Genomic DNA, 15,040 nt, shown 5'->3' on the forward strand with positions numbered 1-15,040 from the left:
GGCTTGCCCCCATGACAACAATCAAGATCCTTGCTCTTCACCACTACAGTGTTCTGTCCTACCATAAATCTGTTAAGGTCCAATTTCACCAATGCAGATGTACAGTTGTTGACACAGCATTAACACTGACATTGCTCTTGCCCTGACTTTTGAGAGGACGTGACTGACCAGCCTCTACAGTTACTAAGGAAGTATCATGCACAGACACAGCTTCCTTAGGCTTTTTGAGAAAACTAAACCAAACTTACTCCATTTCATTCTAGCCTGCCTTGGCTTCAGCTCTCCTTTGTACTGCTGAGGTAATTCACACTGTCTGGGTGTCCAGTTTAGACTCTGGGAGTCACTTTCACACCACTTGAGCCTTTACTGCTAGGACCTGAGTCCCTCCACACAGGGTGGATCCAGTGACTCCATGGGTGTCCCAGCTGACTCCTGGACACAACCCCACACATTCATTCAGACAGAATTACCCCTGCAGATCAGACCCCAGGTCTCTCACAGCAGAACCTCAGGTACCAGATTCCATTTAAAAAAAAAATAAATTGAGTGGAAAAATGGGTGCTTCCAAAGAGTGACCCTGAACAAAGCAATCCCTGGGCAACTACACCCTTACAATCTATGCACCCACCCCTCATGTGCTCTTCAGGTGCCTTTTGGTCCAATGGTGATTTCTGGTCTGGGATCTTCCAACACCCTACTGGATTCCTTCTCTGTCCCCAGGCAGGTGATTAACTGCTCTTAACTCGTCAAGCTGCAGCTTCTGCTGACTGCTGTAGGCTCCTTATCCTCTGGTTTGTGCTGGCTCTGGAGGCCCTTTACTGGATTCCTTCTCTGTCTCCAGGTAGGTGATTAACTGCTCTTATCTTGTCAAGCTGCAGCTTCTGCTAACTACTGTAGGCTCCTTATCCTCTGATTTGTGCTGGCTCTGGAGGCCCTGCTGTGCTTAACCAAGTAAAAGTTCAGCACATCCCATCAACAGTTCACAGCTTGTGCCCTAAGGCTTCAGCAAATCTGGCTACTCACACCAAGTCAAGCTGAGCAAACAGGCTACACCAAACCACACAACATCATGATGTAGCCCCTGCATCCTAATGTTAAGTGATGGACTTTGAACAATTCACTCTATTTAAAACTTACCTATTCAAGTTAAATGACTAGGATTTCTCATCAGTACTAAAGTCAGGATGTACAAAAAGTGTCACAACAGCTCAGTCCTTGCCAAGCTACCCCTCTGCAGTTTAGCATCATGCTGCTGAAGGACACACACAGAACAGGAGACAGCACAGGATATCTCATGTCCCCTCTCCTGCTGTGACTAACAACAGTGACCTGAATCAACTGAACTTTCTGCACAGCCTATGTTAGAGAGGCCTGTGGACTGCACAAAGCTTGTGCCAGCCCTTGCATGGGTCTGTCTGGCAGAGAGCACTGTCACTCCATACAGGGAGTTCATTCTTGGTCTGAGCAGTCCCAGATAAAAAGCTGGAGGCACAACCCTTCCACTGTTCACTAATGCTCAGCTGGAGTCATGACATCTACATGGAGCTGCAGAGCCTGCTCTGACCAGTGCATTAACCCTGCCACACAACTCAGTATTTCTGACTTCCATCTTTGGGTAACCTTAACAGTTGCCACATATTTAGATGTCCCTTTAAACTTTCTATCCTCCACACTCATCTTTTGCAGACTTGCTTCTCAAAATCAGAACATTTACCCTGGAGTGCTGATAGCAGAGTTCTTTGCCACGTGAAGCCTTGCACCTGAGGAGAAAACCTGTGCAAATTTTTGAGTCCTTATATCACAGTGCAGTAAATGTTCCACACCCATCTCTAACACAGGCTATAAGGCAGTTTGGTTTATAGTTATGAGATGATTTGTTTGTCCAGAACACAAATGACAGGCATAAATGCCTTAGTTACAGGCACTGATGTTTATTCTATTGCCAAAAATAAAGCTCCAGCCTTTACATAAAATCTTGGATTTGACCTCTGAGCTCGATGTCGCAGCAGTTTAGGAGCACCATGATCCCTCAGCACAAGCTGCTGCCAGAACTGAAAAACAGCAGCAACTTTAAATTTAGATGAGAAGCAAAGCCTTTTGTTGTGATGGTCCAGAAATAACTGATGAAGTAGTGGGAAAGTGATACATGGGGTGAGGAACAACCCAAGAAGCACTAAGAAAATTAGGAGCAAAGGCTTTCTGGAAATGAGAGTTGCCTACACTGCTTTACTAGGTGACAGATGTGTGTCTTGACTGCTGGAGGTACATGGACTTTTGCTTTATAACCTACTACAGACAGAAACACTGCCATTAACACTTTAATGCTATTAATAATGGGCCAACTTGTTCCCAGTGACATGCCAGAATTAGATCCAACGTTCTACTTCTGAACAGTGATTTTTTTTAAATTTTGTTGTGTGTGTGTAACCCCCATGCCTGGCCCTGGCAGACACACCTACTCCTTCATACAGCCTCTTTAACAATACTCCTCCAGGCAGGGCTTTTCCTGGATTGCTGCTGCACATTTCAGGTGGCTGAAGTCACCTGGCCCCCAGCCAGCACAAGTCTAAAAACAGTGTGCAATAAGCCTAAGAAAAAATGTACTGTCTGTCCTGCCCTGAGCTTTCCCACAAGAACCACCACAGGCAGAGCTCTCTGCTCACGCTTGCTATTCTTAGCCCTGTGCAGTGCCAGAGGCTCCAAATCACACCCAACCTGGAGGTCCCAGCCTAACATACTCTGAACTAAAAACCACATGCTCCTGACAGCATCTCAAGTCTGTAGATTGCTTGAGACAAAGATCTCCAGCTGTTCTTAGTCCTTCCTCACTGGATGGACTGATCCTCACCACCCTGGGCCTGCTAGGGAGCACTGCTGGTGGCTCAGAGGCACAATCCCATGCTTCCACCTGGACCACTGCTGTGGTGCTCTTCAACAGCTGCTCCCTAGCCAACACTGGTCTCAAAGAGTTTCAGTCACACCTAAGGGTGAAGTCAGAACACATCCCAATTATTACTAAAGGCCATACATCAGTACAAAAACAGTGCGGCCAGCACTAGACCACTGATTTTACCTCTGCACTGGTGAGGCTGCACCTCAAATCCTGGGTTCAGTTTTGAAGCCCTTGCTACAAAAATGACATTGCAGTGCTGGAGTGTGTTCAAAAAAGGCAGTGAAGCTGGGGAAGGGTCTAGAGCCCAAGTCTGGTGAGGAGCAGCTGAGGGACCTGGGGGTGCTGAGCCTGGAGCAAAGGGGAGACCTTCTCACTCTCAACAACCTTCTCCTGAAAGGAGGCTGGAGCCAGGTGGGCATTGGTCTCATCTCCCAAGGAACAAGCAGCAGGACAAGAGGAAATGGCCTCAGGTTGCACCAGGGGAGGTTTAGGTTGGATATTAGAAACAATTTCTCCCCAGATGGGTTGTCCAGGGCTGTGCCAGGCTGCCCAGGGCAGTGGTGGAGTCCCCATCCCTGGAGAGGTTTCCAAGCCAGGGAGATGTGGTGCTGAGGGACATGGCAGTGCTGGGAGAATGGCTGGACACAATTAAAGGTCTCTTCCAAACAAAAATGATTCTATGATTCTACTGGTACACTGGTAGTACAGAGTGTGGTGATGCACAGGCAGGCACAGTGACTTTTAGAGGCCAACCAGATGAGTCAATGACAGGGACAGATCTGCCTTTCTCCATCCCACACTATCTCCCTACCATCTCCTGCTCTGCTGTGGCTGAACACTCTGAAGGGCAGAGTTAATCAGAGCAGTATTAAACATCAAAACCAAGGTTTCCATGGGGCAGGAGCACAGAGCTCCAGTCCTCCCACGTGCTGAGGCATACGTACAGCACAGAACTAATGTGGCAAACAGATCCCCCCCTCTCACAGGCTGGCTTTTCACACACACAACCAAACTGCTTCCAATCCCTGCAACATTCCAGAGCACCCCACGGAACAGTGCAGCCACACACCAGTGAATCCAGGGGTACCATGGACACCCTCAGGAAGCTCTATTTTTACTTATGCAAACCAAGAAAAGCAAGAAGGTCTCTCCTTCCTGCTAGTCCCACTCAGAAAAGAAAAACATCACCCCACCAGTGCTTCTCACCTGGGGTGATGAAGGCATTCTTTAACAATAAGGACACTGTTTCAGGCTTCGGAGCAGGCACTGTTTTTTGTGACTGTCTGGGCCTTGTCCCAGCACTGGCCAGAGGAACGGCCTTGGGGAGTACAAATGTCAGCTGGGACTGCATCTGGGGCCGGGGCTGCACCTGCAGGACAGCAGTCTGGAAAGCCAGGTTACAAGGCACTCCTACGCCCGGCTGCTGCGTGGCCAGGACGAGGTTCTGGCTCTGGCTGAAGGTGGTGGCGGGGGCATTGTGGGTCAAAGTAGCAGAAGCTGTGTGGGTGATGACCGTAGATTCACAGAGGTCAAACTTCTGGGTTTCTGGTGCAGCAAATGCAGCTGGTGGAGAGCTTAGGCTAGAGTTCAGAGGCACTGCAGACTGGTGCTGTGGCGTCGCAGGCTGAAGCAGTGGCAAGGGAGTCTGAAACACTGGCATGAAAGTCTGTGGCCCGCTGAGAGACGAGTCAGGAGTGAAGTCTGCTGGCTGGATGAAAGATCCCTCGCTCCTAATGCTGGGGCACTGGTCAGTGCCAACATCAGGAATGACAGGAGCAGGTACTGAGGAAGCAATCTGTCCATCACTGATGTTCCCTGCTGGAAGTGTGCTGGGCAGTGAGCCCGACGGCAGGACAGAAGACTGACAGAGAAGAAAAACAGTACAGATTCAGACACGACCCCTGAACCTCCTGTCTGAACTTCTTCTGAGAAGGACACGGCTCATGGCTGAGTCTCCACAGCACACACGTGCCTGAGATGAGGCTCTTTTCAATGCTGAGTATCTCTTACCTGGGAAGAATGGCTGCTGCTGTCTGTTGTAGCTGAGCTGACAGCAGACACAGAAGGGAAATAATTACTGGAACGACTGAGCGTGAATAAATCTGAAATATGAAAAGTCACCTATTAACTTTCTAGTTTGCATACTCGAGGTGCAGCATTGTTAGATACTAAAATACACAGGAATATCAGTATTATTTAGCAAATAATGAAACCATGAGAATTTTGCTTCGTACAACTGCTACTGACTGAGCAATGAATTGTTGATTTCCAAGAGGAATGGATCTGTTCAGGGCATATTTCTTCAACTTTCCCACAAGCTGAAGATAATACAAAAGTCAGCCTGCTGTTTAAGGCTCACCTACAAACAGATAGCTAAGAGCCAGTTCTTAATACAGTCCCACAAAACTCAGTTATCTGATGTGGACTGCAAACAGCTGTGATTGGTGACTTCCATGAAGATCCACAATCATCAAAGCTGTCAGCAGTATTTTAATGTCCTATGTAATTCTTGAGAGTATCAGAAAATATTCCAAGGCAATCAAAGTGTCAAATCACTTCATCACTAAGAGGTGTTAAATGGGAAAACCTCAGCGATTCTCCAAGTTCTCCATTTCCCATCTGATATTCTATCTTTAATTACTCAATGACTTAAGGTCTAAATGCTCTTCTTTTGAAAGGAAAATTAACAATCAGGTTCAAACGCTGGGATAAACAAGCCTAAGGTGACTCTCAAACCCAGGCAGATAAAGAAAAAATAATTGATTATACATATATTTCTTACCCTGAAAAGGCTCAAAAGTATCCATAAAATCAAAATTTGGCTGGAGAGGAATAAGCCCTGGTTGAATCATGTCAGCATTTCCTAAGTGTGCTGCAAAATTCAGAAGACAGATTAGATGACTTCACATCACTCACACAGCAACAGCAGCAGGAACATAGCACCTGGCTACAACACCAACACACACTCCACAGCCAGGCTTGGCCAGAATAGGCACAGAAAAACTGCTGCTGAAAAGAACTGAGCATCTGGTTTTCTTCAGAACTACAGCACAGTTCTGAAATCAAAACTACTAGGGAATGAAACTTTCAACTAGTAAAATGGAAGAGGTGAAACCTGAAGGCTCTAACTAAAAACTGGGGATTGCCAGGCTTGGATGTCTCCTGCTCCCAGACCTCCTCTCTTGTCTCTGCTGTACAACATGAACTTGCTAAGAAGCATAACCTGAACCACCACGGCTCATAGCAGAGTGTTTGAAAACAAACCTTCATCCGTTTTCTTTTGCCTTAAGTACACTTCATGTAAACCACAGCTGCTGTGGAGTTGCTCAGACAGCTGGGACATCCATGCAGCAAGGATGATGCATAGTGGACATCTGCTGTCTCTTCAGACAGTCAGAGCCACCAGTTTGAGAGCATTCAACAGAGCTGTGTAGCTCTTGGGACTGTCTTTACAGAAGATGTGAGTTGCACTTGTTCTAAGGGACATATCCAAAGAAAAATACACAGGCATTCCCTTTAAAACACATGCACAGGTACATGCTTTGAGATGAATAATGATGTCTGCAGAACTGATAAAGGTAAATACTGCTCATTACAGATTTATTTTATTCAGAGCAACATCAGAGGGCAATGCTAGGAGCAGCACTTAAGAAGCTAAGACAAAAATTAAATTTGGATGAGTAACAGGGATCCTATAAGCTATAAAGGGTACGACAGCTACATTCTCTGACCTGTTTTTATCTGTAGCAGCAAAGCAAGATAAATTTCTTAGGCAAGACTAGAAGAACAGCGAAGCAACAAACCAGACTTCTACAGGTTCCCACTGCAACAGAGCTAACAGCCAGCAAATACCTATGTCCCTGGAATTTGGCCAGGAAACAGGCTGATGTGAAGACAGAGTGGAGAAGAGCGTGTCGGTGAACTCGGACATAAGCATATCTGCATCCAAGAGGCTGCCTTCCTCCATGGGGACAGGGGTTTCTCTGCCATACCTTCTCTTTTGCCAGAGAACCATATCATCATCCTGCCAAAGGAAAGGAAGAAAAGTCAGGCTACCTAGAAAACACTAAAGCAGTCTGGTGCAGACAGACAAACACAGCCTCTGCTTTTCATACAGGACATACTAAACAGCAATACCATTCTTCCTTTGGACATTTTGGTTTCTTTAGGATCCTGGCCCATTATCTGCCCACGTTGTAGGCAGCAGGAAGATCTGCAACATGCCGCACACACGTCTTCCCAGATCCACTTACACAAGCAAGGCAGTAGTGCCAGCTACAACCCAGTAATAAGCTGAAAAAATGTGCCAGTCTTCAAAGAGATTGATTTTTCTGGGCACCCAATACTGATTCTCATTTCTTCTGTCACAGCACTTCACATTCAACCTCTCCCCCATCCAATTTAAGATATAAATCTTACATTGCTCCCTAAGGCACAGAAACATTAAGGTGTCTAACCTTAATTAAGGCTTAAGCATGATGCTTGTCTTTAGATTTTAATCAATGCAAGCTACTGCATGTTACAGTTTTGTTACTTACTGCAGCTTCTACACACATAAATGCTGCCACTTATCAGGGCTATTACCTACCCTGACCAAACTTGAAAGATCTTCATCTTTATGTTTCTGCAGCTGCAAAAGGAGAACAAAACAGACATTACAGTCAGAAGAGGTCCTGTGTATGCCAGTAGAAGACCTGCCTCTGCAAAACTTTTAATATCCAGTCATGCACAATATTTTCTAGTGGGCCCAATCAGATGAGTATGCCTGTATTAGCTTATCATCTGTTTTAAATATTCTTGCATGCTAGCAAAAGAGGTATAAAACCTCTAAAAGCATACTGATCCATATACTGATCCACACATACTGATCCAGTTCAAGTAAGCTACTTTCACTGGGTAAACCAACAGACCCTTTTCTTGAAGTAAGTTCTCCACTTGTGGTATTCCCTGATGACTATTTCAATTCTTCGTTTCCAATATTTCCCTTCTGTTGCAATGGCCTGAGAACACAAACACATACCATGAATTACACAGAGTCACATAACGGCTGGACATTCAATAAATTTCCAAGCAAATATTGAGGCATAAAAAATGCAAAAGAAAACATGTTAATTCTGTTTGAGCTCAAGTATCAGCAGCCCACACTATCCCAGAGTCCAGCTATCACAGGGCAAATCTGGCAGTACTAACTTCATCTTTCCCACAATAAACAAACAAGAGATGATGTCTGACTGCACCGTCAGCATCTCCCACATCAGCTCAACCGTAACCAATAGTTAGGAAATGGAGGGGAAAAAAACAAACCAACACAAAAAAACCACACCCAACTTTAATATGAGTTCACTAAAATAAAGTGTGAAAATGTGCATAAAATCTGCCCTGCAGAAAAGAAGCAAAGAGACTTTCACAAGGTTACCTGAACACACTCACACAAGCTGTTAAGAATGACACAAAGCAAGAGAAATTTGATGTCCACCTCAGGGATAAGTGTGACCTTGCAGGCCACATATCAAGAGCAACAGAAGGATCAGAACAATGCAGGCCTTTAACATGTCACAGACAGCAGTGTCTAAATTGGCAACAGTAGACTAATGAGAGCCTTAACACAACTTTCTCGTGTTTGAGGGTCATCTTCCAACACAGACATCAACACTGTTCTTTCAAAAACATCATGCAGTTCTGCAAACACACTGGAAATCCTTTGATTATAAAATAGTTATGCAGTACAGACAGTGTCACACTTTGCCACATCAAGGACATTGCTGGCTTTCTGTGAGGAGCCAGAGTGCAGAAATTAGTTTTCATTATGTTTTGAAGAGCACAAAACTGAAAGTATGCAAACTCATATTCCCTCTTTCTGTGAAGTCACCCTGACAGAGAAAGAGAAATTGTTTGCTGTCTTGAAACCACAGCTCATCAGTTAAATAAAATACAGAAAACTCTCGCAGGGTCACTGAGCTTCAATCCTGAAGAGTCATCACTCTGATTTCCCACTGATTTGGGCCATCTCCAGCCAGAGAGCAGTGGCTGTTATAAACTTAACTATTTAAACTGAGATTCTATGACTAACAATTCACTAAACCAGAACATAGTCATAAGTTACATTGATAATAAATGTCCTTCCAGTGGCACCTTGATCCTCTTAATGGGATACACTTGCAAAAATGGGTTCAGTCTGCTTTATATTAATAGTACCTTCTAGATAAAGACAACAGAGTAAAGAATTTCTACGCTGCTTTTTTGTTTAGAAAGCTAGAAAATGTTGTTATAAACTCTGGAGCTGACTGGTCTGTGGCACAGGTTTTACAGACCTCTGGCCGGCGATGTTCATCCACATCAACAGAGCCATCCAGAGGAGTCACAAAGTGGCACACCGGGTTCTTGCGCTTCTCCAGGTCTGAAACAAGAATGAAAACGTGAGAGCTCAGCAAGTGCAGGCTCTGCAGAGAGCTCTGTCACTTCAACAGCCAGATGGGAAAAACAAATCTAGTTATTCCTTCCAGATAACCAAGAGGACACAGGGAGATGTCAGGCTGCGCGGGGATGGCTCGGTACAGCCTCTGAGCGGGCACCTCTACGCAAGCACTGGCCCAATGGCACTGCCATGGCAGCCTCTGAGACATCTGGCCCCCAGGAGATTTTTTGAGCTATTCATTAGACAGCAACTTCAATTCTTTTGAGTATTACATCTATATCTCTTGGAAAACGTTTTGTAGCAAGCGAGTCAAGCGCGCAGGTACTTACACTGCATGTACCAAGCCCTCCAGATGGCGTTATTGAGACGGATTTTGTCTCTCCACTGAAGTTTCAAGCCTTTAAAATTTTTCCATTTTGGTGAAACCAGCTTTCCACTGAAACAAAACAGACCACAAATCATTTTGGTTTCCATTTTTCCTCTTCCCACTCCTTTCAAGACAAAGCATCCCCCTAAAACTGCCAAACTGTCAACATAAAAAAGTACAACAGGCCAGTGACGACTTCTGCCATACGTTGTCCACAACTTACTTCCCCTAAAACTGCCAAACTGTCAACAGAAAAAAGTACAACAGGCCACACTTGGCCAGTGACGACTTCTGCCATACGTTGTCCACAACTTACTGATCTAGGTGCCAGAGATGAACCCAGTTTTCAAGACTCCATGTTCTCATCTGCCTGCTAACAACCATCAAAACTGGTCTCACAAGTATCTTCAGCAGGAAACCCATTTCCACCCACACTTTTGTCCTTGCCTGTATCACACCTTCTAAAATACCAGCCCATTAACTGAGAACAAGACTGATCAAAATTAAGCCAAAAACCTGGCCTAGATGTTTTTTGTACATTTGGCCACATAGAGCTTTGGTTTAGATTCTGCTGAGGAGTTGGATGAAGTCAACACAAGTTCACTTCCACAGTTCCATTTGATTTTCCAGACTGGTAACACTGGAAAGGAAGAATGAAATGCCAGTTCTGGCCCAAGAAAAACCATCACCCACCAACTTTATAACACTGGTAAACCCAGCTGGGCACAACAGATCACTGACAGGCTAGAAAATGCAACTTCTCCAAGGAAAGGGAAGGCTGCAAAGAGGAATGGCTTATGTATGAACAATCTTGGGGGGGAGGAAGGAGACAGAAGGAAAAAGGAAGCTGCAACTGGGACTGGAGTAAAGCACTGTATAAACACAAACTACCCAGCCCCTGAAACACACCTTTATGAATCATTAATCCTTGCTACTGACGAAGCAGAGGAAGTAGGAAACATTCACAACATCATATATATCAAGCCACAGATTAAAGTGGAGGTATTGTGCCTCTCCTGGGTTCTCCCTCCCATTTTTCATGGGGTCAGCCATACACCCTCCTAGTTTACCTCTCTTGACACTGTTTGTTGTAAAAGTGTTTGTTACAAGGGAAGTGGACCAGCAACCCAAGCCACAACCCATACACGACGTGCAAAGGCAGCAGGTTCCTCCTGAGACATTAGGAGCACCAGGCCAAGAGGTGAAGCTGTTCTGCAGTGGAGAGTACACACACGAGCAACTGCAGCAACGTCGCCTCCAAAACGTCTTTACTGTGAGGGTGGTGAAACACTGGAACAGGCTCCCCAGAGAGGTGGTGGAGGCCCCACCCCTGGACATTCAAGGTCGGTCTTGATGAGGGTCTGAGCAGCTTGACCTAGTTAAACATGTCCCTGCTTTCTGCAGGGGTGTTGGACTAGATGACCTTTAAAGGACCCTTCCAACCCAAAGCATTTATGATTCTATGATCCTAAACACTTTGCCCTCTCAGAGAAGATCACCAAATGCCTGGTCAGTCAGGAGTGACTTCTGCCATGAAATGCAGGGGCACTAGAGAGAGGGACCAGAACTGGCCTGTTCTAGGGCACTGGCAGTTTGCTGTCACACAGCCAGTTCAAATGAACTCAAAGAGATGAATTATTCTTCCCTTAAAGTCCCTGTTTTACATTTCTGCTCTAAAATCCCAATGAGAATAGGAAGCACATCTACAGAAGTGCCAGGCCCTTCCCTTGAGTTGCCCAAGGCCAGGCAGAGACAGGCCTGAAGCTGGAGAACTGCTCACTCCCAGTTTCTTACTTAGTCTGGGAAACCTCCTGATAGTAGCTTTTTTTTTAAAGAAAACTTGTAATAAAATTTATAATACTATAAACAAGTGAAAAGTCCTCACGGCCTGCACTAAAGAAGCCAGAAGGCCAGAGCTGCCAATAGCATGATATTAAACTACCACTTTCTTCAAGTATTTGGCTCATAATTTCTTTTCTCCCTTGCTAGCACCACAACTGTTCTTCCCACTCAGGTATTTCCACAACTGTAGCAGTAACAGACCTCAGCCAAGCAACAGATAAGGACAAACCAGCTCTGCTCCTTCAATTTTACTACTACTACCTATAATGTCTGTTGTAGGAACAGTTAAATCACCTGCAGATGAGTCGTTGCCCAACAGTAAAAAGATTTCCCCCTCTCTCCCCCTTTAAAAACCAACTGTTAGGCTTTTTGCATGCAGGGGGAAGCAGGTGTAGAGACCAGATACCAATGATAGTGCAAGGACAACCCTCAGCACCAAGGCAGCAGGTAAGTGGCAAGCTGGGGAGCCCTGGGCTCACCCCAGTCCATGCCCAGCTGTCCCTCTGGGGTGCATGCTCTCTGCTGAGCCCTGCAGGGTGCTTCTGCTGCAGCCTTTGGGACTCTGGTGCTTGAGAAATAAAACACATAGAAAATTTGGTACACAAGATAGAACATTGGCTCCCTCTAAGGCAAGCAGACTTGCTGGAGAAAGCAACTTCACTGACTGGAATTAACAGTAATATATGTAAAATTTTAGCAAGGACTTTATTAGCAAGGAGTAGGAAAAGCAATTATTAATGTATTTGTTTTACTCTTTGTAACTGGGCTCCGAGATACTTGCTACAACCACACTTTGTATGCTCACTCAAGTCTAGGAAAGCCCTTCTGAATTTTTATTTAACTTTTTTTTTTGGTGTTGTGCACCTATATGCCACTCTTTGAAATACATCTCCCAAACTCCTAAGTTTCAAGACCCTTTCAGCTTAAGGAAAGATCTCCAAACTGAGTATTTTATCTCGCTGTACCCAACTGCTGTGGGCCAGTGGATCTCCATTTCTTTAATATTTTCCCCATTTTTGCAAACTATCTCACCACCTTCACAGTGCTCACTGCACAGCCAGCTCTGCCTCAGAACCATTGTGTACCTTGTCTTATCACTCCTTCTAAACCCAGATTAAAGCATATCTTTTTCTGTTTCTCACATGTGCATTAACAGGTTTGGGACAGGAGAAGAACATGCTGAGAGATCCCCAACACTGATAAAACACCCTTTGACTAAGCCTTTGACTAAGAAATCTGTCAACTTAAAATTCATCTCTTCATAGCTCTGTATGACTGGACAGTTTGCCAAAGCAACAGAACTCAAATAATCTTCACTCAGAATAACAAGAACAAACGATTTCCTACAAAAATACTAAAAGGAACTGTAATCAGTTCTTGTACACTCCTTGCACCTTCAAAGCGCCAATTAAAATGAGAATTAGAACACAAATGGTTTAAAATATTTTCTATTACATTCTTACAAAATGCTAAACAAAATAGTGCGTCAAAAGAAGGAAGTGATTAAGAACCTATTCTTAAAATAATTATTATTTTTAGTTCCCATGGGAGCAAAGCACAAGTCCAGCCTGAGGTGGTTTTAAGTGAAATTACTTTAGCCTCAGTGGAGAGGAATCAGCATGAAGCTGAGGATGACACTTACACACTGCTCCAGATTCCAAAGTCAATGAAAAGTCAGTTCCCCTGAACACCACCATGGCTGAAAGCAGCTGCCTAACTGAAACCCACCTTCAGGTTTTAAAGCAGCAAACCAACAGAACCCCAGCTGGAGTCACCCACTGCTGCTCCTGCCAGCCCCCCATCTCCTCAGAGCACGCTGACTCCTCCAAGACCTGCAGAGCAAGCTGCCGACCAGCAAGACAGTCACAAGGTACCTGCATGCCCCAAACGTCAGCTCACACATCACTATCAAACACAGACCACATCCATCTGGTGGATAATGTGTGATGCATTCCAGCAGCTCAGTGCAGTCTCCCATGTAGAAATCTCCACCTCCCGAGACCAAACGTCCTCAAGTGATCTGAGCACAGACAACCAACTAAAAAAGCTTCAGCTGAACAGCCAAGAGAGCTGGAACTCCCCTTGGACACAGAGGCCCCAACGTGCTTTGGAGGAGTCACTGTGTTTTCCCAAGAGAAGCTGCAGACAATGGAGGCTGCAGCTTTCCCCTCTAAGTCCTGGAGATGCCAAGAGAGGCTGGAGTCCATTCCCAAGGCTTTTCTTACATACTTTTTTTTTTTTTTTCCCCAGCTCAGGAACTACCTCAGGCATCTGAGATCCCAGCAGACAGACAGATCACACAGCACTGATCTGTCAGAGTAACACAACTCCCTTCATTTTTAAAATTCCAGTGAAAGCAGCTGTGCTTTAAAAACAATTACAAACCTTCAAACATTACAAGCCTTGCAGCAAAGGGCAAGAAACAGACACCCACTGTGAGAGCAGGACCAGACTCCCTTAAACACGTTTGGTTTTCAAGTTTTTCTTCAATCCACTGAAATGCCCCGAGGGAGAAGGTATGTATTCTGACATGGTACAGACCTCATTTTACTCTGGCAATGTCCATTTTTATTCAAAGTTTTGCCTCTGAAAATCTTATAATTTTCTTCTATGTTAACAACATCCAAAATAAAGCTTTTCAGGCACGCACAGGCAAATGGTGCCTGTAGAGGGTTCTGCTATTTTCACTGCTATGGTTTTATTTTTCCTTTTGAAGACTGTATGTTAAAAGGTTCCTTTCCACTGGTGATTAGCCATACACTTAGAACACTGTTCATTCTTAACAAATACTATCTAGAAGAGCAGTTAATGAGCTTACAAGATATTTTAGTGATGCTTTTGACTCAGTAGAGCCAAGCTAAATGAGTGACCTTCTTCCTTAACACATAAGGGGCACGTGAGATGCCCTTCATGGCTCTTAGAATGACTTAAAAATTAAAACAGTAGCTCGCTATAAAACTGAGAAGCCATTCAATCAATAAACTCAATGGCAAAACTCCTGCCACCATCAGTAGGAGCAGGATCAAGCTCTGATATAGGATGACTCACAACAGAAGAATCCCCTGTTCTCCTCCCTTAAATCAGAGGACTTTAAGATGGTCAGCATAAAACCACGTGACAACCACCCTCTGGATTTGGACAGAAATAGCCATTTATATCTATGCAAACCCAAAAGAAGTTTGGGGTTTTTTTCATTACTACCCAGCATTAAGAAACACTAGCTAAGAAACACTTACTTCTACAAAGAGCACTGAAGAGACAGAGAAAGAGAGTTTTACATATTAAGATAAATTCCACCCAAAACAAAACAATCTCAGAAGGCTGGTGTGGTCAGCTTACATAACCTCTATTTAATAGGTGGTTTGAGCAGATGTTGATTGAATGGAAATTATACAGTATAGTATGGTAGAACTTACAGGGGTTTTATACAGCTCAAATGCTTTATTAAGCTGTTTCTGATTCAACTTGCAGGTCCTCATTCATCTACCTCAGAAACAGTTGAAAATACCACAGCATTATGTTT

The 15,040-nt window shown here is 44.6% G+C and overlaps 1 protein-coding gene across 1 annotated transcript in view; it reads right to left on the minus strand.

Moving 5' to 3' along the window:
• MLXIP (MLX interacting protein) overlaps positions 1–9,744 on the minus strand; it is a gene marked incomplete at its 5' end in the record, with an annotated part of 20,795 nt that extends 11,051 nt beyond the window's left edge. The window contains 8 exons of the mRNA XM_008937306.1: positions 4,100–4,754; positions 4,904–4,995; positions 5,676–5,765; positions 6,746–6,917; positions 7,482–7,523; positions 7,804–7,893; positions 9,205–9,290; positions 9,638–9,744. Coding sequence (XP_008935554.1) covers positions 4,100–4,754; positions 4,904–4,995; positions 5,676–5,765; positions 6,746–6,917; positions 7,482–7,523; positions 7,804–7,893; positions 9,205–9,290; positions 9,638–9,744 — 1,334 coding nt within the window. The remainder of the gene's footprint in view (positions 1–4,099; positions 4,755–4,903; positions 4,996–5,675; positions 5,766–6,745; positions 6,918–7,481; positions 7,524–7,803; positions 7,894–9,204; positions 9,291–9,637) is intronic.
• Positions 9,745–15,040: the final 5,296 nt, after the last annotated feature.

This window comes from Merops nubicus, unplaced genomic scaffold (assembly GCF_000691845.1).
Source record: "Merops nubicus isolate BGI_N331 unplaced genomic scaffold, ASM69184v1 scaffold113, whole genome shotgun sequence".
Lineage (NCBI taxonomy): Eukaryota > Metazoa > Chordata > Aves > Coraciiformes > Meropidae > Merops > Merops nubicus.